At 47.3% G+C, this 25298-nt stretch overlaps 1 protein-coding gene across 2 annotated transcripts in view; it reads right to left on the bottom strand.

The window, feature by feature from the left end:
* LOC144781534 (uncharacterized) overlaps window positions 1-25298 on the bottom strand; it is a 49677-nt gene that overhangs the window by 13395 nt on the left and 10984 nt on the right. The window contains exons 1-2 of one of the 2 annotated variants that reach the window (XM_078660440.1): window positions 14638-14696; window positions 6176-6261 (exon numbers count right to left, since the gene is read on the bottom strand). In XM_078660440.1, coding sequence (XP_078516566.1) covers window positions 6176-6212 — 37 coding nt within the window. In that variant the 5' untranslated portion in view covers window positions 6213-6261; window positions 14638-14696. Of the gene's footprint in view, window positions 1-6175; window positions 6262-14637; window positions 14697-25298 lie in introns of those variants that run through there. The other variant, XM_078660439.1, reaches the window with a different exon arrangement.

The following is a 25298-nucleotide window of genomic DNA, read 5'->3' as shown; positions in this document are numbered from 1 at the left end:
ACACCGAGCTCGAGGATTGTGAGCTATCACCGTTACACACCCGTACCCGTGGGTACCAAGACTGTCCCGCTACCCCCTTCCCTTACTAGAGACTAGAATTGAGAGGATCATCGTGTCCTGATCGCCTTGTATCGTACCACACTACTACCCGAAGTGCCTATAAAAGGTGTTACCCTAATCTTTGTGTGGTGTCCATCTGTGGGGGGGAAGTTACCTGTCTGTGCGATCACTGTGCTCGGCCGGCCCTCCCGGTCCCCGTCTAACAATGTGCATTCAGTGGGAGGCAGGATGCACCACTGGTGGTCAATAACATCAGACTGTTGTGTTTTGTTGCCTGTCCTAAGGAGCTATTGCCTCCCCCCACCTATGCCACCTACTTACAACAAGCTGAAAGAGGGCTACCTTTCCTTGTTCTGTTAGGAGGTGTTAGCTCTCTTATTGAAGGGAGCTATAGAGAAGGACCTGGCATTCAGAAGTAGGTCATGTTTACCATACCCACTACTTTGTGGCGCACAAGAAGGAAGGAGGCCTTCATCCGATACTAGACCTGCGCCTTTTCAATCTTTTCTTCAAAAAGGAGAAATTCAAAATGATCATGCTCCCAAATGTCCTCTCTGCTCTGGACCCAAGAGACTCAATAGCATCACTGGACTTATTGGACGCCAAATGTCACATCCCTGTCCTGTCTGTCCACAGGTGTTAACTGCAGTTCACGGTCTGCCAAGATCCCTTTCAGTATACTGTGCTCCTCTTCAGCCTTGCCAGCATCCCTTGGGTGTTCATGAAAGTGAGGGTGGTGGTCACAGCTGATCTGCGAGGGTGAGGAATTCCAGTCTGTCCCTACCTCGAGGATTGACTGTTGAAGGCAGGCTCTCCCCAGGCAGTTGTCTCCCACCTTAAAACTACAGGGAACCTTCTGCACTCGCTGGGGTGAACTATCAACATGCCGAAGTCACACCTGACTCCTTCTTAGACACTCCCTTCCATCTGAGTTATTCTGGACACACTGCAGTTTCAGGCCTATCCTCTTGAGCAGCAATTCAATGTTATTTAGGCTATGATTCTGAATATTTTGACCTCTATCTCGGATTTCAGTTAGACTGACTCTGTGGCTGCTGGGGCTCAAAGCCTTTTGCATCCTTCTTGTTACACTTGCCAGTTGGTATATGAAGGCTTTGCAGTTGGACTTGAAGTTTCAGTGGGAACTGCATCAGGGAATCGCTCTGACAGGGCCCAGATCTCAGAGGGGACTGCAAAATATTTGCAGTGGTGGCTAATGAACCGCAATTAGGTCAGTGGCAGACCTCTACCTGAAGCAGGCTGTTCATAGTGACAGATGTATTACTTCTGGGCAGTGGTAGCCATCTGGGAGAGGTGGAAATCAAAACACTCTGGTCTCCAACAGAATCAGGTCTTCTCATCAATCTGTTGGAGCTCCAAGCGATCTGGTTGGCATTGAAGGCCTTTCTTCCTTCGATCAAGGGAAGGCTGGTTCAAGTGTTCATGAACACCACCACTGCCATGTGGTATTTCAACAAACAGAGAGGATTGGGGTTGTGGTCCTTTTGTCAAGAGGCAATATGCCTCTTGACATGGCTAGAACATCAGAGCATACTCCAGGTGGTTCAACACGTGGCAGGTTCTCTGAATGACACAGCAGACAAACTCAGCCATTGATGCTTAGTGGATCACAAATCCAGAGGTGGCGCAAGGTCTTTTCCAAGAACGGGGGGAGCCTAATTAGATCTCTTTACCTTTGTTCTCTAGAAGATAGAAGATCAGGAACTACCAGGCCCAAGTCATTGTTGTGGTTCCGGATTGTGGACAGAGAGTCTGCTATCCCACTCTGTTCAGCAGAAGCAACGTCCTCCAACCAGGCTGCCTCCTTGGGAGGATCGTCTGTCACAGCAGTAGGGTAGGTTTCTGCACCTGAACATTAAAACACTCCATCTTCATGAGTAGAGATTGAGCAATGACAGTTGACAGCTTCTGACCTTCTGACCTTCTGCCCAAAGTGTGTAACGTTATCTCTGCAGCAAAGCGTCCCTCCACCAAAATGCCTGTCGGCGCATGTTTGTGGCATGGTGGACAGACCGACAAGTTGACCTTCTTTCTGGACCCCTTTCCCAGGTTCTATTGTTCAATCTTATGTTAGCCCAGTAAGTCTCTGTTTTGGACACGTTGAAAGGCTATCTTTCTGCCATCTCAGTATTTCTGCGGTTGACAGATTGGCCATCCCTGCTCAAGTCCCCTATTATTCATAGGTTTCTGAAAGGTCTTCAGCACATGTTCCCTCCTGCACCCTTCATTATGTCACAGTGGTACCTTAGTTTAGTCCTCACATTTCAAATGTGTGCTTCTTTCGAGCCTTTTCATAATTGTCCACTCAGGCTCTGCACAATTAAAATGGTCTTCTTGGTGGTGATAACATCTGCCCGAAATGTCAATGAGCCACAGGCATTATGGGCACATCCTCTGTACCTTACCATCTATCCAGAGAAAATGGTCCTTCGAACTGGAGCATCCTCCTTACAAAAGGTGGTAACTCTCTTTCATGTAGGCCAGTCCATCACTCTGACTACCTTTTGCACTCTGCCTCACCCCTCTAAAGAAGAGGTGAGACTCCCTTGGTTGGACCCAGAACGAATATTGTTGTTCTACCTTTACCACTTAAAAGAGTTCTGGATGGATGATTGTTAGAAGGTGGTTTTGACACAATGAGCTGCCCAGATTTTTAGCTTTTTGAGCATCTAATTGTTGAGCTTTTACTGTGGGGGAGCCTCATAACTTGGGACTCACCCACAATGAACTCAGGATGAAAGAGACTGAATGGGGATTTTACTGCTGTCTCCCTGGCTTGACCAGGCCATTGCTGCTCAGCAGCTGAAGTAAAGGACACTGGGCTGGTTACATGCAGACACAGGTATACAAGCGTGTGCACATGTGTAGAGGCTGCACTGCGGAGATTCCTAGCATGCACAGTCGAGGAGCAGCCACAGAGGGAATTGGGTGGTGACATGGAATAGGCTTTATATACTGGGAAGGAACATGCCAGGGAAGTCAGTGTGTTTTACTGTTTTTCACTTCATTATTCCCCTATGGGGGTATGGAGCTCATGGGCTAGAGTAACTTTATAGATTCCATACATGCACGAAAGAGTATTCTGCAGAGTATAAAGTCATATTTGTATTGCTTTTGAGTCATCCAGAACTGTCATATTTCTCTGAGCCAGCCATAAGCAGACCCTGGCTGAGGGCTGACCTCAGCAGGATGGATTGATAACCTTTCTTCCACAAGCTAAGGCCTCCTCTCCATGAAGAGAAGATGGATGGGGCTGCTGTCACTGGATGCCAGGCACCAGGCTGCACCAAGGAGGGAAGGTAGTGAGGGGGGAAGGGGCTTTTTCAGAGACCATGTGGCCAGAGACCCTGGACGATGCCATTTTGAACAAACCCAGAGGCTGGACAAGAAGGAGGGAGCAGGGGCAGGGTAGTGATGTGTCGCTGTTTGATAGGACAAACATAGACTTCCTGCCATCCCCCTACTCAGTTTTTTAAAAAGTGCTTGCACAGGAAGAGAAGCTCTCTCTGGGGTGTGGTTTGCTGAGGCAGAAGGTGCTGGAGCTGGCGTTATGGGCAGTTGGAAGGAGGAACTCCCTGATTGTCCCAGAAGGCAGGATGGTGTCAGGAGAAAAGTCCAGGACCAGTGAGCAGCAGCCTGGGCCTCTTCCCAAGCAGAAGAGAGGCGCAGGGGGAGAGACAGGCAAAAGGCTGGCGCAGGGAGCCCCTAAAGACAGCTCCCTGATGAATACCCCCAAGCAGAGGCCCAGAGGGCAAAGGAGAGTGCTCCCAGTGGCTCGGGGGTACCACAAGGAGCAAGAGGACGTGAACATGGAGAAGATCGGAACCCTGTGGGCTGACATATGGCCCCAGAAGGTAGGCGACCTTTGACCCCCTAAGAAGACCGACCAAGAAGCACGTGGGGCTCTGCCACCAGTCTCAGAGATTCCCCCAGGTTGGGTCAGGTACCCGCGGACTGCCCCCAGAAGAAGAGAAGCCGGGGAGCGCCATCACACTCCCAGTGAAAGCGCCCTGCAGGGGGGCCAGGAGCCCACCCTGGCCCCCACAGAAGATGGAGGTGGGGGAGCGCCATTACACCCCGTGAAGAGGTCTCTCGGGGCCCGGACCCCATCCCCAGACCCTAAGCCAAGCCGGGGTGCGAGATATCCCCTCTGGGGGCCCGGAACCCACCCTGGCCACGCTGAAGAAGAACTGACGGGGAGCACCATCACGCTCCCCGTGAAGAGGAGGAGGAGGGGCCAGCACCCCATCCCGAGTCCCAAAGCAAAGCAGAGTGGCGCCATCGCACCCACTGTGAATATGGCCCAGGGGCCGGGGACCCAAACCCCGGGCCCCAGAGAGAAGGGGGAGGCCAGGGGAGTGCCACTGCACTCCCCCGTTGACTGAGCGGGCCAGCGCGAGTCTTCCGGTCTGCCCGTCGGAGCGGGCACACCCAAAGTGTGGAGCCAGCTCCCGCGGCAGCACGCGAGGTTGCTGGCCGTGTGGGTAGACGGCAGGGGCAGCCGGGGGTGGGCTCACCAGCCTGCCCTCCAACAAGGAGGCATGTGGGGGTCCCGGGTGGTACCCGGGACCCCATTTACTAAGGTTATTTCTTTTAGAGGGACTGAAGGTCACACGTGTAATGTGAAGTACCTGTGTAAGGTGATGTCATAGGCAAAGTGGGGTTATTTTGCCAGACCTTCCTGCTAGGGTGTCTGGCTGTATATGCGTAATCCTGTGATTCCATCTGTGATGCCTTTTATAGGTTGTAATTGCAATGCATTATAATGGTTAACAACTGTGATAAGTATTGCCATTTTAAGTGATGCTTAAACATGTATTCTTGCTGCTGCTGTTAGATGAGGAACAACCCAGACGGTTAGCCCTGAAGATTTAGAGGTGCATACTTTATGGTCAGTAGGAGATGCTCAGTCAAGGTTATGTGTCACCAAGGCAGGTGTATCCATTTATAGTGCTTGTTGAGGTAATGAGGTGTGTCACCACTGGGATGGTGCCAGTGCGCAGGGCCCACGCCCGAGGTTATGTTCAACTAATTGCATTCGGGGGCAAGATGATGTTCATTCAAGGGAGTGGTGGTGCGAGACCTCAGCATCCCTGTGGGAGGGTTGGAAATGTTTTGCAAAGTCACACAGTAATTCCAACAGCTTATGTATATTTGTAAATTGGTGCAAAGTATTGAGTAGTGTGTGTGTTTAATAAATGTACTCTTACTTTTATAAAGCAAACTACAGACTGGACAGTCAATTATTGAGTGTTATTCTTGCGCACCTGCATATGGCGATTACTAGCCCACACCACCTCCCTTAAGTAAGCCACAGACTGCTCTGCAACGCTACCCTCTGAGAGTCAGGCGCTACAATTGGGTGTTTGGTTCCCAGTGAAGAACAAATGTAGTTATGTTATTTGTGCAGGCCTCACAGATGCTGCCTCGTTTTCCAACAATGATCAAATCTTTGTGGGCTACGTCTGGACCACCTCCCTGCACATAAACAATTATTCCCTGCAACACAGGCACCCTTGTACTACTAGTGCAAGGGTGCCTGCCTTGGCAATAGGCAGCTAAAATTTGCCCCACCACTAGGGAAAAGACAAAGGGTGCCCTGTATTCATGTGAATGCAGCGCATCCCTGCATTTTGAGAATGTTGAAGAGCCGTACTGCCAAATGTGGAGCAGCTCCACACTCCAACATCTTCTTGTAAATCTGCCCCAGAATGAGGCTGTGGACAGTCAGCTAATGGGCTCAATAGGGCCTGCGACAAGGGACAAAATACCACCAATCTTCAGGATCATTGTCACCAATGATTACATTTTAATATTATAGTGCAATGCCCACCCAGATTCAGAAAGTTTGTTGTGGCACTGTGTTGATTCTGTTGCATATGAAATGGGACATGCTCCTTTTAATTTTGATACAGGGTAGGTCCATTCAGACTGCTGCATAGGGGTCTACACTTCTAGCTCCTCGTGGAATACTTTACACTTCAGAATTATCTCATGGAGGGGGAAGTAATGCCATTGTACTGGCAGATCGATGGGTGACATGACTACAGGAGAGAGAGGTACACATGCAGCCAGATGGGAACTCTGGACTCACCGAAGAGCGTGGCAATCACTACCACAAGCAACTTCATCTTCGTGCGTGTCTGATTCTTCTGTCACAATATTGCTTCCTTGAAAGGTCTGAAAAAGAGAGAAAGAGGAAATTTGACTCCAGGAAATAGTGGTTAGGGGAGTTGGATTGCATGTTTACCATACAATGTAAAATAACCTCAAACAATTGGCAATCCTCATACCTGGTGAGATCAGGTGAGCTATCACAGCAGAAAGGAGCACTCGGGCCCAGATTCCCAAAGGTTCAGCATCGGGTTAGCATTCCCTTTGTAACACTAACCTAACGCAAAACTTCTTGGGGGATTATCAAACCAAAACTAATTGGATTAGCGTTGGTTTGTATGAAAAAATAACGCAAAGTAGCGCGAAATGCTGCTGTGCAATACTTTGAGTCAAGGGGGCGTTACATGGGTGGTACATTGGCGTTCCCATGCATCCACCAATTCTTTTTGACGCTAAACCCTATCTACCAATATTAGAGGACAGAGTTTAGCACCAAAAATTAACACCGCTGAAATGCAGGCGTTAAAAGGAGAAATGTTTTCATTTCTCCTTGCTTTTCTGACTTTGCATGTGTGCTGCCCTGCACAGCACACATACACATTTGGAAAAGGTTTTAAACCTGTCTAGCCATAGTATTTTGTACAGGAAGGTTCCCTCCCTGTAAAAATATATGGTAGACTCAGGCACGCATCCTAGCACTAAGGCGCTAAGGTGTGTGCCTGGTGCACAGCAGCTAAATTCAGCACCGGCGCTAGGGAGGGGGAAGGAGAGAGCCATATCTCTGTGAATATGCTGCTCTCCTGCTCTCTCCCTGTTACGCAACGCAGCACAACGTTTGTGGCTGCTCTGTTGCATTCTATGACTCCTTTGAGAACCAGGGCCTTGGACTGCAGTAAATGAAAAAGACACCAGATCTGGGGGGCAAAGCATGCACATGTTGTACAATTCTGCTCCCATTCAGAATATTTCTTACAGTGAGCATTGTCTGTTTTCTTCCCTGGTATTTAGTTCCTTCAGGGGCCCTCTATTCCTTACTGTTCAGCCAAGCATTCTGTACAGAAAACTGCATTTATTTTAAGTGCTAAGGTCCTAGGTGGAAGATCCAGAAAAGTAATACCATCTTTGAATGAAAAGCAAACACAGGCAGGATAAAGTTGGCATGGACAATGGTCCAGGACCGACAATGCTAGTTGGATCAAGGCGTCTTGTGCTATGGGCTGTTCCTTATGCGTAGGGATTGGCACCTCTGGACCCAGCTGGTCCTGGTCTAAGGTTCACACCAATCCAATATGTACACTAGGGAGTCCACAATCTTTATGGAACCAAAGACAGGGAAGAGTCTACTGGGAACTAAAGGCCAGATGTACAAAGCTCTTTTCTGGTCTTGAACCCTTCAATTCCCAAAACTACAGGGATTGTGATTGCAAAACATTTTATAAAAATGTGCAAAAGCCCTTTTACGATTAGGAACATTCTTAGTATCTCATGAAAAGGTTTTGCGACCCTTTCCGAATTGTAAATGTAAGGGGGCATGAAAGGATATTCACCTCCTATTTGTGATTTGGAAAGGTATCTTCAATTGTTTGTGACCATAAAAGCGGTTGCAAACTATTGATCAGTAACTGATCCCCAATTTGGGATGGATTTTAATTCACAAAGATTAGTAGGACTGCTTCCCCCTTAGGAGTAGTGTCAGTGGCGCAAATGAGAAACATTTGTTTTTAAAAGCAACACTTGTCCCTTTAATGAACACGGGCTGCTTTTAAAATGTTTCCGGTTTGGGAAAGCTCATGCAGTGTCAGAGGTCTGCTGTCCCTTAAATGAAGCCACAATAGTGACCTACCTAATTAATATTCATTAGGCAGGTCATTTTGCGACCCTCTGAGAATGCACAATTTGATATGTGACCTACTTGTACATAGGGCTCACTACAAATTGCACCTCCCAGGTTTGTAATTGGAACTGTGCATCCTCTCTAAGGCCCTAGGAGATGGACCATTGGTATTTGGACTACCAGCTGGGAGCCCAAATGTGCCAGGGAATCCATCAGGTATATCAGAGGAAGGGAGGCAGCAGTGCCACATACTCCTTGTTGCAGTAAGCCTCAGACTCAGAATAGCCTCCCTCCAACAGGACAGGTGCTTCCCCTTAGTGACTTGCACAACATAGAAATCAGACTTAACTAGAAGGGCAGAGGAGAAGTCAAAAGAAGAGAGAGGGGAGTGCCCAGGCAGACTGTAACTGTAACAGAGACCACCCACAGGAGGAGTTGCACTCAACTGGGAAGCCTTCAGAATCACCTAATGGGGGAGACCGGCAACCTCATTGCGTCTTCCTTGAGGGCCGCAACCTCACGGTGTCACGGGCCTGCACCGCTAACAAGGAGGAAAGACTGGTTCGACCACTTAGTGCAAAACTGCCTTAAGGTCTCCGCATCCAGGTGGGGAACTGAGCTTGACAGTGCAATGAAGCCCCCAAACCAGTGGATGTTGAGTCCAAGGGACCTTTGCCCATTAGTAGTTCATGCTTTGTTTCTGGACCCCGCCACAAATCCTTGCGAGAGCGGCCCGTTGGGATGCCTTGATACCTAAGGAGGAGGAAGGCATTCAATACAACACCCTTCACTTTCCTCCTGTCCCCTTTCCCTGATGACAAAATCCAACATCTCATAAGGAGATCAGAGCACACTTATTCTGCTTGCAAGCCAGGTACTTCTAGATGGGTACCGTACCACTGGCGTAACAAAAATTGAGGGGGCCTCCCTGCAAGGTATGTAGAGGGGCCCCCTCCGGGCTCAATTAGGAGCTCTCCGGACAGAGTGCAGTGCCAAGGGGGCCCCCTGGAGCATTGGGCCCCCCCGCACCGCGTAGGCTGCGGGGGCCTGTGTTACGCCCCTGTACAGTACCAATGGTAGCACAAGTAACACAGTTGTGAATTGGATTGTGTTTCTCCAAACACAATCCAATTGCGGGAGCTATGCTGGTAGATGGAACTATTTGCATTGCTTGAAACAAGAGCGCATAGGTACCTGAAAGAAGTTGGAAGTGTACCGAAAGAACACCAAAAACAAGCTGAGCCCTTAATAGGAAAAATCGGATTTTAATCCACACCATGTATGGGAAAAAGGAAAGTGAACGTATACAGTGAGGGCTTGGTTCACAAATGTAAACTTACACTGTTATGTAATTTTACTATTTTTTTGTGCTTTTCACAAACTACAAGTTAATCGTAATTTTATGACTGTGGAGGATCTGCATTCAAGCGCAAGAACCACACATATAAAATGATAGGACATGCCTACATTTATATGTGCAGACTCCCCACCATAGGAAACTGACACCAAAGGGGTAAGTTTACCTTTGTGCATCAGGCCCTCAGGGATTTGGGGGTTCTGCCAGAGTCTCTCAACCACCATCCCATCTAAAATCTAATTTTCTCAAGCACCAGAACATAAACGTATTTAAGTGCTATACAAAAAAAACATAAATGCTTTGGAAGGTTCTGGAATTAGCTGTCAGTCTCTATTTATACCTCTTTTTTATTATTTGATTTCAGCAGATCTTATATTCCATCTTCAACCATGATTAGCATGAATTCCAATTCACAGAGTGAGGGTACAGTTATACATACAAAATATACACCAAAAAAGAGAGGAAAAAAATATACGTCTCATAAAAAGATAACTTAAGACAATATTAAATGCAGGAGTTCTAAAAAGCGAAAGTTCATTACTATGGTTCCATGAAAGGGCATAGACAGACTGGAGTTAAAACATATTCATTACTTTTGTTCCTTACAAATTCAATATAGTACATAGGCAGAATTCATGCCAGAAACATTATTAGAATGATATGTACTCAAACAAAAGTCTGTCACTTAAATCTAGTAAACCCTTATATCTGTTTTGTCTGGAAATTTCAGAACCTTAATTAAAAAATGGCATTTGATTGCCTGCATCATGCATCATTCTGTCAACAAAAAAAGAGCCAATTGTGCCTCTGCCATCCAGGACCCTTGCACACAAATTTGAGGAGAGGGCCACCTGATAGCAGTTTTGAGAATGGGGAAGGGCCAAAAACCACCATGTAGGGTATCCAGCTAGAGAGTGGAGTATTTAACTCTAGGGGTTTTAGTATTCCAATGAAGCACCTAAACAACACATCTAAATCAGCGAAATAACTACTTTTGACCTTAATGGGGACATTACAGAAAAGAAACAGAAACATCGGGAGAACAGGCATCCTTGTAGGAGACGCTCTGCCAACCAAGGTGAGGGGGAACAAGGTCCATCTATCAAGCAGCCACTTTATTTAATATAAGATGGGGAGATAATTCAATTGAAATAACTTTGAAAATTCTTGAGTGACATATACCCCTAAAAACCGAATCAGCATCTGATCTCAGGCGTGTAAATAGAGAAGAGCTGGAAGAGCATCAACAGTAGAATTAAAGAACAAAACTTCTCTTTTCCTTGGATTGATTTTATACTCTCCGATGTCCTTAAACCAATCAATTTCATCCAAAACCTGAAAAATATTGCCCTTTTTTGGTTTTAAATAAAGATTAACATCATCTGTGAAACATTTTTTGTATGTTGATACCTGAAGGAGGGGCCTGTATAGCCTGAGAAGTCCTGATCCTAATCGTGAGAGGCTCTATATAAAATGTACACAAAACAGGCAAAAGAGGGCACCCCTGACGGGCCCCCCTCTATATCACCAAAGTGCCTGCTAGATGGGAGATTACCGAAATTTGGGCATTGGCTCCATGGTAGACATTTGATAACACTCTGAGGAAGAGAAGAGGAAACCCAGTTCTTTCCAGGCCAATGAACAGTGTAGTCCAGTTAGCCAGATCAAGGGCTTTTTCCACATCTATCATAATATTTGCAGCCTTTGTCTGGTTAACTGAGAAGAAATGCTAAAACAACAGTTGATGGACGAATGCAGAACAATGTCATACATTCACCCCAGTACAGAGACCTGGGCCCAAATCCATAGTTTTTTTGCTCACGATGCCATTCCAGTTTGAACCCAGCCATATGCAAATCAGTCTTGACCCTGTGCCCCAAGGGAACCGTCCAGCCCGAACTGCCAAGCCAGGTCCTCCCTGGACTGGAAACAAGCATCCTAGGACCGGTTTCGGGCTTTCAGCACTCATCAGCCAGGATAGCTTGATTCCAGTGGCATGGAGAGCACGGGACTCATGTCTGAGAACACCCGGGTGGTGGAGTGAGCTAAAGAATGATGATGGATTAAACCCATATCAGTTGACTGGGGGTGAGTGCTTGCATTGTTCAACACTCCGTCCATCTTCCCTTTTGGTTTTGCTTTAACTGAGAAGAAATCCGTTGCCTAGATAAAAATCTCGGGGCAGATTTATGAGGCCCTTGCGCCTCTTTGCGCCGCAGTTGCCTCACTTTATTTGACGCAACGGCGGCGCAAACAATGCGCCCTATCTACAACGTGACGCATCTAGGAGATGCGTCTCATTGGAAAGCCCTGCGCCATGAGGCGGCGTTCCTGCGCAGGGGGGGGGGCGTTCCTGCGCAGGAACGCCTCCTAAAAGTGGCTGAGTGAAATCTATGAGATTTCACTCAGTCACTTTCTACGTCAATTCCTTATGCCTGCTTGAAGCAGGCGTATGGGTGATGCACCATGCATTGTAGGGGTGGCCCCTGTGCATTGCAGGAGTCATGTCGCACTTGCGACATGACTCCAGCAATGCGCCGCCCGTACGCCGGAAGATGCGTCACGCATCTTCCCTGCCTTGCACCATGGGTGGCGGAGCTGTGGCGCACTGTGGCGCACATTAACTGGCGCATGCCTGGGGATGCGCCAGTTAACATAAATCTGCCCCATAATATTTACAGCCATCAGCCGGCCAGCCACAAAACCTGCCTGGTCTCTATGAATTAAAACCTCTACAAGCTGAGTAATACAATTTGGATACAATTTCATAAAGAGCTTTTTATCAGTGTTAAGCAAACTAACATTTTCAGGATTCTTATTTTTTTTATACCTTAAAATAAGATGAGATTACCCTCCCCATCTTTAATCTTATTCAATAATTCAGTCAAGAAAGGCAACAATTCAACAGCGAATATTTAATAAAATTCGGCTGGGAAGCTGTCATTTCCACAGGCCTTGCAGTTAGGCCTTGTGGCTAAGGCATCTTCTGCCTCAGTGAGTGAAAAAGTATTCTTAAATTGACCTATTTATACCTTGACAAAGAATATTTTAGGGAGTGGAATGGGCACACCTGACTGCATTCCAACAGAAAATGGAGGAGGATGTTCAAGTGTGTAGGTGAGGTCAGTAGTCATTTTCATCTCTTTAAACAAAAGTGACCAGGAACCAGGTTGAGGCACTGAGCACATGCTTACGGGGTGAGAAAATAAATTAGGGCAGCATGAAGCCTCCTGTCCCATGGGATACAGAAATAAACACTCACGCCGGCTTCAAAAAGAAAGACCGTTCAGAAGAAATATTGGCATGTACCTAGCCCCACAAAGGCATCATTCAGAGAGCAGCTGTAATTCTGCCAAGCACGCAAGTGGGGATTTGCACCAGAATGGAAATTTCAAGTAGGACAGTAATTTCGCACAGATTTTCTGTTTTCCCTTTCGTACATTTCTCCTTAAATGTGTGGTCAAAAATTGCACTATTTCTGAAAGGAAATGTGGTGTGGGTGGTTATCCCCCAATTCAACCTACAGATCCCGAAATGGGGGGGAAATATCATACCGGGGGATACCAAATCAAGATTACTTTTGTTTGATGTTGCTGGTCGTGGAATACAGGCCTAAAACGGGGTTTGAATAATAAATGAATGCCCCCATTATAATTACGAGATTTTTACTTTTACCTGGAGTTTACGGTTATTGCCGGGTGAAAGTCCAGCGTAAAATGAGGAATTACCATGGAATTGAACCCAAAATTACCAATTCTTCTGTTAATTTCTCATTTCTTATTGGGCCTTGATGGTACAACTTCTAATGGGCCGGTTTTTCCCCACCACTCGAGTCAACAGTACCTCCTGGGGTATCGATAATACCGTGGGGGGTCGGTGAAAATCCATCCCATTTCCCGGAACACTTGTAATGAGGGCCCCGGTGTGAAATTTTAGACCCTGATGGGGAACAATTGATTAACGTGTCAATAGTTAGCAAGACAAAGGGAATTAAGGAGGTTTTCCGGAAGGAAAGGACTGCATTGATTTTAAAATAGGTGCAACCGGTCAGCAGCAGAGGAAGAGAACATAAGTAGACGAGAAGAAAGGAAACGAATGAACGAAAAAGTAAATCCTACAGATAAAAGTGGGGGAAGATTTAGGATCAGTGCGGGTGAGAAAATGTAAAAGGGCATCTTTTAAACACAACAGCGTTTAGCGAAGAAATTAATACGACTTAACTTGTGCAGGTAGCGGGCACATTTATTTTTTATCAGACTTTTATCCAGAGCAAGAGAGAGAAAAATAGGAAAATGTGAAGGAGAGTAAGAATGGAGGGAAGAGAATGATCTAGAGAAAGATAAACAGAGAGGAAGAGTAGGGAGGTGGACGACAGTGCCATGTGGTGAAATAAAGATGAATGAATCACCCTTGGTATGCAGGACAGCCTGTATTTGGCAGCCCCGACGGGCTCCTAAGAAAAGCGTTGCCCCCATGCAAACTTAGGGCCTCATTTATGAGGCTGGTTGTCACTTTTACGCCGCTGGTGCGCCACTTTTTGTGGCGCACAAGTGGTGTAAAAAAATACGCCTTATTGCGCCATATTTACAAAGTGACGCATCTAGGTAGATGCGTCACTTTGTAAACCCCTGCGCCACATTATACCTGCGCCAGGTATAATGTATGCATGGGGGGAGTTTTGAGGCAAGAAAGGGTCATGGAAGTGACGCAGTGTAATCTATAAGATTTCACTGCGCCATTTCTTGGCCGCTAATGCGTCAAAATCTTACGCCTACTTCATGGCAGGCGTAAGACTGATCAGGCACTAACAATATGGGACTTGCCCATGTGAAAGTACACTTTTGCGACTACAGATACGTCAGAAATACTGACGTATCTGTAACTCCTTGCGACATGATGCGTCATATTATAAATATGACGCATCAATCATAATGCAAGGAGTGCACACTGAGAAGTGACGCATCGCTGCTTGCACGCAGCGATGCGTCATTTCTCATAAATGAGGCCCTTAGTTTTAGTTGTCTTTTTTCTTGAAAAAAAGCACTTCAGATCAATTTTGCTTGGTAAAACGCACTGAATGCCGGGTGGAGCTCGAAAAGTTAAAAGCCAATAAAGAGATACAGAAAGTGAGAGGGAATTCAGTGATGGAGGGAGGGACAGATCCCCTAACAGAATGATGTCAGGCAGGGCAGCTAAATGAGTCGACTTCAGCCGAGGTGAGGCTGGTAGCAGGATTAGAGAGGACACTCACCTGAAAGCTAGAGCCTCGAGAGAAGATCTGCCACCTGTTCAGTGGAAATCCATGGGAACTTTATAGGCAGAGCCCACAACAAGATGGAATGTTTAATAAACTACTGAATGCTTACACAATCGATTTTTTTTGGATGATGGCCTAAGCAGTACATTAATCTTAATGCAATGTTTAACTGGACATAAATGATAAATCTACACACGATCGCTTTATGGCGCATCGCGCTGATAAAATTCCAGTAATCGTGCCTATGGAATTTGTTTCAGTGTGACCAGATGCATGGTTTACATATCTTACTCTCAACAGGTTTATTAAACGTTTAGGTCCTGACAAGAGTTCTCGAATTCCTGCAAGAAGTGCTAAATCTGGAAGGTGAATCCGGCGATGGAAACACCACAGTCTAAAGGATACTATGCTGAGATGGTTCCACCACTGCAAGCTGTCATGTTATGTTAGGCTGTAGTATTCATGTGAAGCCCTCTAGCACCTATCTGGTCTCTTGGCTTTAGGAAGCTTGCCAGGTGCAAATGGCTAAACTTAAAAATGAATTAGACCCACAGGCAAAAGTGAAGGGTTTTAAGGGGCATATTTACAATAACTGGCGCATCCCTGCAAATCAGCAGGGTTGCGCCAGTTATTGTGCGCCACAGCTCCGCCATCATGAATGCGCCGCATTTACAATGCGGCGCTCCATGGTGCAAAAACGGCACAGATACGCGACGCATCTGTGCCGTAAAAGTGATGTATTGCTGGAGTTGCGTCGCAAGCGCGACGCAGCTCCAGCAATGCTCTGTGGGCCCTATCTAGTTAATGCTGTGTCAATCCTTACGCCTGCTTCAGGCAGGCACAGGGTTTTGACGCAGCATTGGCCTAAAAGTGACTGAGTGAAATCTTCTAGATTTCACTCAGCCACTTTTAGGAGGCGTTCCTGCCCCGGAACGCCTCCCCCACCCTGCACAGGAACGCCTACATGTGGCGCAGGGCATTACAACGTGACGCATCTCCCAGATGCGTCACATTGTAAGTACCCCCGCACCATGGAGCAGGATTTGCGCCGCCGCTGCTTCACAAAAGTGACACAACGGCAGCGTAAATGAGGCGCAAGGGGCTTGTAAATCTGCCCCAAAGTTTCTTGCTAGACGCAGCAGAGGTGGACGTTTTCACTGGTCCCGAAGGAGGAGAGGCCCAAAACTAAAATGGAGCTACCACCAAGGAGGAAATCCTAAAGCATGGAACTTAAAGGTTGATAGAGCGCTTAGCGCAGAAAGATATGGAAAGAGTGCATCCGATTAGGTTTGATCTTAGAAAATGGAAATAACTGCAGGTTTTGTTGTGTTATGTTATGTCATGTCATGTCATGTCATGTTATGTTATGTTATGTTATGATATGTTGAGAAAACGTTTGGAGCGCAAGTACAGCCAAAGGTTTCTTGGTTCCGTGACAACCAGGTGGCAAAGGAGAGAAGACCCAGGCTAATAAAAAGCTTTCTTAAACCGCCAGGCCTTTAAAAGCTCCCTAAACCTCAGGAAGTTAGGTTCCTGCCTTACCGAGGAAGACAGAGTGTTCCATAAGATGGGGGCCAGGACAGTGACGCTCCTGCTCTCTTCTGTATTGGGAGTGATGAATAAAATAGAGGTTCTTAAAGAATGCTTTAGCATGTATTGGTAGACAGTGAAGCAAATTTAAGACCATTCTGTCTGCCTGTTTCTGTAAGATAATAATTCGTTGCTTGAACAAATCTGTAAGACCAAGGTAGAGTGAACTGCAGTAGTCTAGTTTTGGAGAGGTTACAGCATCTTGCAGACCCTTGAATGTCATCTAGTGTAGAATCTTTTGTAGTTTTCCCATCTGATAGGTGCAAGTTGACTTTCTATGGCAATGATTTGGGTGAACATCAGTGGCGTAACAAAACTTGAGGGGGTCCCCCGCCAAGACACATAGAGCCACAACCCCCCCCCCCCCGGGTGGCCCGGCCCACCACCTACCACTTTGCCCCACTTTGGATGGATGGACAGATGGGTGAGTGGACGGTGGTACGGATGGATAGATGGATGTGGGTGGATGGATGGATGGATAGATGTGTGACTGGAGATAGATGGTTGGATGGATGGATGGATGGATGGATGGATGGATGAGCGGACTGAGGTACGGATGGATGGATGTAGATGGATAGGTGGAGGGATGGGTGGATAGGTAGATGGACAGATGGGTGTGTGGTGGCGGGGCAGACGGATAGATGGATGGATGAACGAATGTGTGTGTGGCTAGGGTTGGATATGTGGACTGAGGTACGGTTGGATGGATGGATGAAAGGATGGGTGTGTGGCTGGGGATGGATGGATGGACGGAAGGATGAAAGGATAGGTGTGTGAATGGGGATGGTTGCATGGGCGGACGGATGGATAGGTGGGTGGATGGATGGATGGGTGGATGGATGGATGGGTGGATGGATGGGTGTGTGGCTGGGGGGATGGGCAGACAGACAGATGGATAGATGGATGGATGAACGGATGTGTGTGTGGCTAGGGATGTGCGGATGGATATATCTGGCTGGGGATGGATGGATGGACGGATGGACAGAGGTACGGCTGGATGGATGAAAGGATGGGTTATGGCTGGGAATGGTTGGCTGAATGGATGGATGGATGGACGGACGGATGGATGCAGCCGGATGGATGCAGCAGCGTGATGCATTTAAGCTCGGCGGGCGGGTGTTGTTGACTGACGTTGGAATAGGATTTATTTATTTAATTAATTTACTCTATTTTATTGTCTATAGATCCCCCCTCCGGCGCTTAACTGCACCGGCCGCTACTGGATGGATGGATGAATGGATAGTTGAATGGATGGACAGGTGGATGGAATGATGGCTGTGTGGCTGGGGATGGGTGTATGATTGGTTGGGTGGATGGTTGGTTGGATGGATAGATATTTGGGTGAGTGGAATGGGTGAGCTGGATTTGAAGGTTAGAATACACATGACGTAGTAGGCAGTGGGAGGCGACGGGACACTAGGGCCAGCAGGGATCTGATTTCAGAAGTAAGCATGCGGCACTGGTGGCTGGGAGGCAAAGAGGCGCCAGTCACAGACCCTCCTCTCCCCAGGCCTGTAAGGGGTGCCACAGTAAGCAGACCCTTTCTTAAGCTTCACTCTAGAGTCTCAACACCCCAAAGGGACCACGGGCCCTTGCCAGACTGTCCCTGACTCATCAGTGAGTGGGGGCCCAATGCCACCCAGACTCGGCCTGTGATTCTCTGCCCCTAAAGGCCTCTCCACAGCCTCTCTCCACCACTCATGTGAGCCGTCATTGTCCCGGTGAACAGCCCCAAGTGCCCGTAGTCAATGCACCAATGTTTACAATCAGCCTTGCCCAGTCCCCGGGCACCTGGCCCTACCTCGTAAACACACTTGCTTTCCTTGCCAGCACTCTAGTGCTTAGTGCTCCTTGTTAGCCCTCCCAGAGAGCCCTTTAGGAACCCTCAAACCACCTGTTATTCGTCGAGCACACCCCTGACCTCGAATGTACCCAGGCCCGGGTCTAGCTGGAGGGCCAGGTGGGCCAGGTGGGCCAGACCCACCAAAGGTAGCCCCAGGGCCCTCCAAAAGCCGATTTGCAAGCAGAAAAACATTGTTTGTTCTTTTTCTTTATGATTTATTCGGGCCAGCGGCCTCGCTTTCTCATCCTAATTGTTTAATAAACATGATATGCACCAATGCCATGGGCTGCTTGAAGTGCCTGGAGACAGGCGTGAAGTCAGTGGGGATGGCTGTTATCAATGAGCACATGTGAACAGGAGGAAAGCCTGTGACTCTCCTACCAGATCAAAAGAGACACAAAAGCTCTCATCACACAGTATTTAAGAGATACTATAGGGCCACAATAATCTGATAGTATTTTGCCATCGCATGGTAAGTAATTGAAAATGTGGAGTTAGTATTTATATCTTAGTGGGCTTTTGTGCTGTTTTTAAAGTGCAGCACTATATACTGCAAATGCCACATCCTTTGACTTTTCTGAAGTTAAGACTTTTGACAAGTTTCACTAATACAACACAGATACAGCATTGACTGGGGCAGTGCAAGTTCTTAATAAATGAAAAAAAACACTGCCGGCTGGCCTGAGACAGCACTGCCTACTTTTAATTTCCAGAGGTACTCGCTGATGGCTGAGTCTAATATAATTAGACCTAAATTATGGCACAAACACCACTCATTGCGGCGAGCAACAGTGACTGAGTATTCGTTTTATTCTCTTTTTTGTCATATGAATACATACAAATGGAATATAGCACTGCTGTAGCCCCTCAGATCATAAAGAGATAAGATACTACTGTGGGCTAATGCACTTGCTTCAAAGAGGTTCCTATAATCTGTGACTTAGTAAATTAAAATCTTGACAGCCTTTCATTACTTACACAAGAGTGGGATCACTTACTTACTGTCCTTACATCAGTATAAGTATTCTAAGCTTCCCGGTGTCTCTGATCTGGGTAAACAACGCAGATATTTAAGCTTCAAATAAATCTGGTCTTTTGGGGCATATCAAAAGCTAGAACACATAACACACTAATGTTGTCGATTAACTAGCAGCTGGGATGTTGTCTTTTCAACAGAAGTCCTGAAAAACCCAGGTCAACAGTTTTCATACCTGTGTCTCTCTAGGGCAGGGAAGATTATCAACAAATATAGAATTGTGATGAGGAAATGGGGATGAGGTGCAGAGATGAGAAATGGAGGAGGGTGATTAGAGGAGAATGTGAGGATAAAAAAAGATGAAGGTAAGAAAAAAGGATAAAACAAAAGAATGGTAAAGAAAGAGGTAGGTGAAATAAGAGTAACCAAGTGAGTAGAAGGCAAGAGAATACATTTAACAGATGTTGATTAGAGCAGAGTATGAGGGTGATGAGTGTTAATCTAGAGATGGTGATGAAGATGGTGTTTGAGTGGATGAAGGAAGATGAAAGAGGACTCTGGGAAAGCAGAATATAGGAGCAGGAGAATGATGAGCAAATTGGGTGATGCGAGTAGAGTGATTGGTAGACATGCACTGGGAGAGGGTGATAAGATGGGAGGAGTATGAAATGGTGAAGGTGGAGGATCAGTCTGGTGAAAGATAAAAATTATGAGAAAGGAGGAAGGTGATCAGAGAGAAGGGTGGTGAGCAAATGATACGTTGGGGGGAATGGAGTGTTAAGAGGGGAGTGGTAGAACACAAGGAACAGGAACGTGATAGGAATAGGATATACTAGTAGGAGAAAGTAGGAAAACAGGAAAGAGGAGGGGACAAGCTATCACAATTTAGAAGAGACAGTTCAGTTTTGAAGCATTCACATAAGATGTATGTTTTCTTGGTGTTTCGCCTAGAATGCATTCTGCTCAAAGAGCTGACAGTCAAATATTGTTTGAGAAACTAGCCACCAAATTGAAGGACCACATGTCATTCTCAGAAGTTGTAATCTTTGCCCAGCGGGAAGCTAGGGGTTGAAACAGACCTTTGTTTGAAGTTTGGTTGGTTCAGCTTAAGTTGGCAACTTTGATTGATCATCCAATTGTTACTTCTCTTACAGCAGTAGGCACTATCCAAAACCTTTTTTTAAAAGTTACATAGGCTATTATTTCTTCTTTAACACATGTATGGCTTTCAAGTGTTTGTAGATGTTCTGCATGCTCATGAGCACACTATGGAAATAATTCAGGCCTTGTTGCTGCTGTCATTCCAAATGGTAAAGTCCACCAGTGAAGAACAGGAACAGGTACAGGGCAGCAGGATTGCACACATCCATGCACCCACATAAGTACAGCCACTATCCCTCATGCAGCAGTAGGAAAGGCAAGACTGACAAAAGAGGGTGAGGTGGAGAGAGTCAAGGTTTGAGATAGATAGAAAGAATAGGTGAAGCAGAGAGAAGGGAGGGTTATAGGTAGAAGAGGGATGATGAGAGGGAGGAGGGTGAGGCAGACAGAGAGAGGATAGTGAGAAAGAGAGAGGGAGGGTGACTGGTGAGGCAGAGACAGAGAGGAGGGTGAAGAAGAGAGAGTTGGGTGACCTATAGAGAAGAATGGAGTGGAGGTGGTGGCGCAGTCAGACCACAGAGAGGTGGAGAGAGAGGGGAGAGTGAAGCAGAAAGAGAGGCAAATGAGATGAGAGAAAGATGGGGTGGGTCAAACAGAGATGAAGCCAAGGCAGGGAGAAAGAAAGGAGTGGTGGAGAAATAGGAGGGTGAGGCAGAGAAAGTGGAAGATGAAAAGAAAGGGAAAAAAAGAAAAGAACAGAGGGGGAGGTGTTTAGGTGAGCAGGGTGAAGGGGAAAGAAAGGAGGTTGAGGTGGAGAGAGAGATGGGTGAGTTGGGGAGAAAGGATCATGTGGTAAAGAGAAAGAAGCCTGATTCAGAGAGAACAGAAGAGATTAAGCACGTAGGTGAAAGCCTAAGAAAGGCAGAACTAAAACTAGTGTACATGCTCTCAGCAGTAGGTACAGTATGCAGCTCAGCCCCCCCTCAAATCCCCTCCAGCATGCCTGATCACTGATACCTGGGAAATGCTATGCAACTCCATTCATCTTCACGGCCCACCCATGCTTTCTCTTGGCCTTCCCAGATCCGGAATCCTGGAGCCGGGCCTGAATGTACCCAGAGTGCCCCTCGGGGCAACTCCTAGTGCCTGGAGTCAGCATCCCCCTCTCCCCGTGCCCTCTACAAGCCACATCGCTTGCCCGTAATCACCCCCGCTCTTGTGCATGCCCCCACCGTGCCCTCAGCAGAACCATCACCCCAAAACCCTGAGCTGGTTCTGCCTACCTCTCTCAAGTGAATTGCCATCGGTGGCCACCCCTCCCCCAAACAGGCAACACTCTGCCATGAAGAGCACACGGTGAGCCAGTGGCAGGGCAGCTCTGCTCAACAGTGCTTGCTCTCGCTGAATGTGGGGGCCCCTGGAGCACAGGGCCCCACCCGCAATGCAGGGGCTGCAGGGGCCTGTGTTATGCCCCTGGTCCACAGTCAAACACTGAATCTTACTGTAGTCATCCTTCCAGGCCTTCTGCAAGAGTCCATCACCCACTCCTGCAATTAAAAACCCTGGCCTGGCTTCCTGTAGAATCAGTGGCTTCCTAGAATGTAGCAATAAAGTGTTACTTACACTTCTTCAGAGCAGTGTCACCTTATCGCACAGTCTCTGCACAAAGAGCAGAGCAAGTTGCCATCTGCTGAATATCAGGACAAGCAAGGTGCATGGCTGAGGGGTCCCGTGGCCTCCTCCACCTGGGGTGGGGGGGGGGTTTAAGCCCCTTTGCGTGCACACACAGAGTTCTATCACCTGTCTCTCCCTCTCAGCATTGCTTCTTCCTTTGAACTTCCTTTTGACCTTCTCCTGATCACTGCTCTGTCGACTGTTTCTTTCTGCAATCCAGCGCTCTGATTCCCTGATAAATCCCGGGGCGCCTTCCCTTCCAGGCCTCTGTACACAAGCAAGAAACAAAAGCTATGAATTGTAACTGTTTCTTTTTTGTGTGCAAGATCTTCAGAAAACTGCTTCCTGCCCAAAGAAAGGCTGGAGCTGGTCAGAACTGATGCACATTTCTCAGGCCTGTGCTTCAGCACTCTCTTTAGTGTGGGGGCCGAGGGGGCCCCTTCAAGTGTAGGGAAGCCTGGAGCTGCAAACTTTCTCCAGGTCAAGTCAGTTCTGTGCTGCCTCAGAGGAGCAGTGCTCTCTCTGGCGTCCCCCACCCCCATCCTTGTCCCGGGCCTGGCTCGGATCTGACTGAAGAGAAACAATGTTGATACGTTGTTTCTCTTCAGTCCAAAGGTGCAGGCTGCTTTACAGGCTGCTTTAGCGATAGAGGGATTACAGTTAACCCTGGGCGAAGAACTACGCTCCGTTCGCGGAGCTTGCGGAGTTTCGGCAACTCCGCGTTCCGCGGAGAACGCGTAGCTGTCGATTACTCCGCGATCCGGTGCGTAGCGTAGTTCTCGCGCGCTGAATAACATTATCGCGTGCGCGGCAATGGCTTACCTTGGTTCTGCGTTCGCTTTTTCCCGGTCGCCTGTGCCACCATGTTTGTAAACCCTCCCGCACAATCCCGTGCGACTCTGCGAACGCGATAACGTCATTTGGATGCGCGATAGCGTCATAAGGACGCGCGAGGATGCTTGTTGGTAGGTTCGCACGATATTTAGCGCGATCACGCACTTTTGTAGTGCGAACGAGAAGATGAGTTCCCGAACATGTCTGCACAACCCGAACACGTTACTTGTGACCCGGAACAGGAAATAAGGGAACGCAAGCAGGCGGGACAAACCTCTTGGGTAACTTAGCGCGCTAGCCATCCCGAGCATGCAGGCAGCGCCCCGAACACGCGCACCAGGCTCCCGAAGACGAAAAACGGCGCGCGAACGGGTCTAGCAAGCAACTACGCATGTCCGCGGAGCTACGCGTAGGTCGCGGAGTGCAAGTGCGTCTTCGCGTAGCAACTACACCCAGGGTTAATTACAGTATTGAAGCCTGTTTAACAGTAGCAAAGGTTATAGGACAGAAGCCAAGTTCTACAGGCCTACGTGAGTGTTGCAACAGTGTTATGCTTCCACCTACAAACAAGTTCTCAGCTTCCGTTTCAACGAATCCTTTTTCATCTATTTCTTGACATGCATTGACAGCGCTCCTGTCACCCAAGTATTCGCAACTGAGCCTTCACTGCGGTTGTGTATAGATAGTGTATCTAGAAAACTGAAGGTCGAATGAGGTTTGAAACAGGAGAGAGATACATGTTAAAGAGGTACAGGGAAAGAGCTGAATCATGTGGCACTCTACACATAATGGGTGAAGTGGAAAACACAAAAAGTCCAAGAAATACATTTGGTGTGCAGTTGAACAAAAAATATGAAAGCCAGCTCTGCAATGCTCTGCCTAGACTTGTTTCACCAATTCTGTTTAACAGCCACCCATTATTGAAAGTGTCATATGCTGAGGATAGATGTAATAGCAGTGTTGAAACTGTCCTTGTACCCTCTAAAACAAAAGTATTCTACTGCAGCAACAAGTTTGGCATACATGCTGCATCGAGGGTGGAATCCAGAATGCGCATCATAGAGAAGTGAGAAGTTTTCCAGGAAGGTACCGAGCAGCTTTGCTCCATGTTTGTCTATGATTTTAGATCCAAAAGTTATAAGCAAGATCAATCAGCAGTTTACTAGAGGCATAGTGCCAAATACTAGAGGCGTAAAAAAGCCATTTTTCGGGCACAAACACTGCAATTTGCTAAAAGGCTCTTGGAATGTAGCAAACACATTTTTGTTTCAGTAACAGGCTACCAAACACCATAATGGGTTTAGAAGGACATAACAAATCGCTACTTAGAAGGGATATGTGTATGGCCCCTGTTATAATTGGGGGTCTCTAGTTGGCACAGGTAGGTACTTGTGACTAATAGGGAACCTTGCCTCTAGTCAGGGTAAGGGGATACACTCCTAAAATAACCCCTGCTCACCCCCTTGGTAGCTAGGCACGAGCAGACAGGCTTATCCCAGAGTCAGTGTGTAAAGCATTTGTGACCACATACAGTAATCAAGTGACAACACTTCAGATGGACACCACACAGTTGTATATTAAAATAAGTATTCTTTATATAGACTTACCACAAGACCACAAAGGACAAAAATCCACAATACTATAGTTAAAATGGTAGTTTTAGCTTAGTTCTGTTCCGTTCTTAAAATGCGACACGATGCGTGACGCTCCCACAACAAAAGTGTTGCTGTGAGGGAAATGCGGCAAAGTTCCGGTGCAAAGAAATAAAGATGTGAAGATCTTCCAGATGTAGCACGCTTCTCCGGTGATGCGAGAAGTCTCGATTCTATGCGTCAGCTGCAGTGGTGACACCTTTCTTCAGCGATGCGATGACAACAGCTTCGGCTGTGGCACTCTTCTCCGATGTTGCAAGACGCTTCCGCACAATGCAACAACTACAGCGGCAACATCCAAGATGCAACGGCAGGAGCTCCGACGGCGGCACGCTTCTCCGTTGATGCGAGGCACTTTTCTTGATGCGGTGCAATACGACAGCTACAGCAGCGACATCCGCGATGCGACGGTAACAGCAGCAACATGCTTCTTCCTCGTTGCGAGGCGCTTCTCTCGATGTGGTGTAGCTCTGTTTCAAGCCCTTGGAGATCCTCACTAGTTGAAATAAAGTACACAAAGTTCCTTTCTCCTTCCTTTGGCAGGCAGGCAACAACTGCTGGCCAATCCCCCAAGCAGCACTTCAGCTCAGGGATAGTCTCTCCTCAGTTTCTTCAGGTTCCTCTCCTCAGTAAATGTTTCTTCTTGTTTGTCCAAAAGTGATCTAATTTCTTGGGATCAGGGTCCCAATATTTATACCCCAAAATCCTTTGTCCTCTGAGGGCAGAGGGGTCTTTGCCCAGTCCAAACCAGTTCTGGAGCACTCTGTTTTTTTTTTCCAAAACTTTATTCGTGAATGTATATTCATCACATATGCATAGAGTGGTAGGCAACAAACATGCAATACATCACGCTTTTTAATTTACTCCCCGTCCGCAAATGGGGGGCAGAGTCTCAGTCCCTCGGTCATTTCCATACAGATTTGGGCTCAATATCAGAGCCCTCCGTTATTATCAGGACCCGTCCCCATACCCGCCCTCATCCTCC

This window comes from Lissotriton helveticus, chromosome 9 (genome assembly GCF_964261635.1).
Source record: "Lissotriton helveticus chromosome 9, aLisHel1.1, whole genome shotgun sequence".
Taxonomy (NCBI): Eukaryota; Metazoa; Chordata; class Amphibia; order Caudata; family Salamandridae; genus Lissotriton; species Lissotriton helveticus.
The sequence above is the reverse complement of the archived record's forward strand: the minus strand, read 5'-3'. Positions and strand labels throughout refer to the sequence as shown.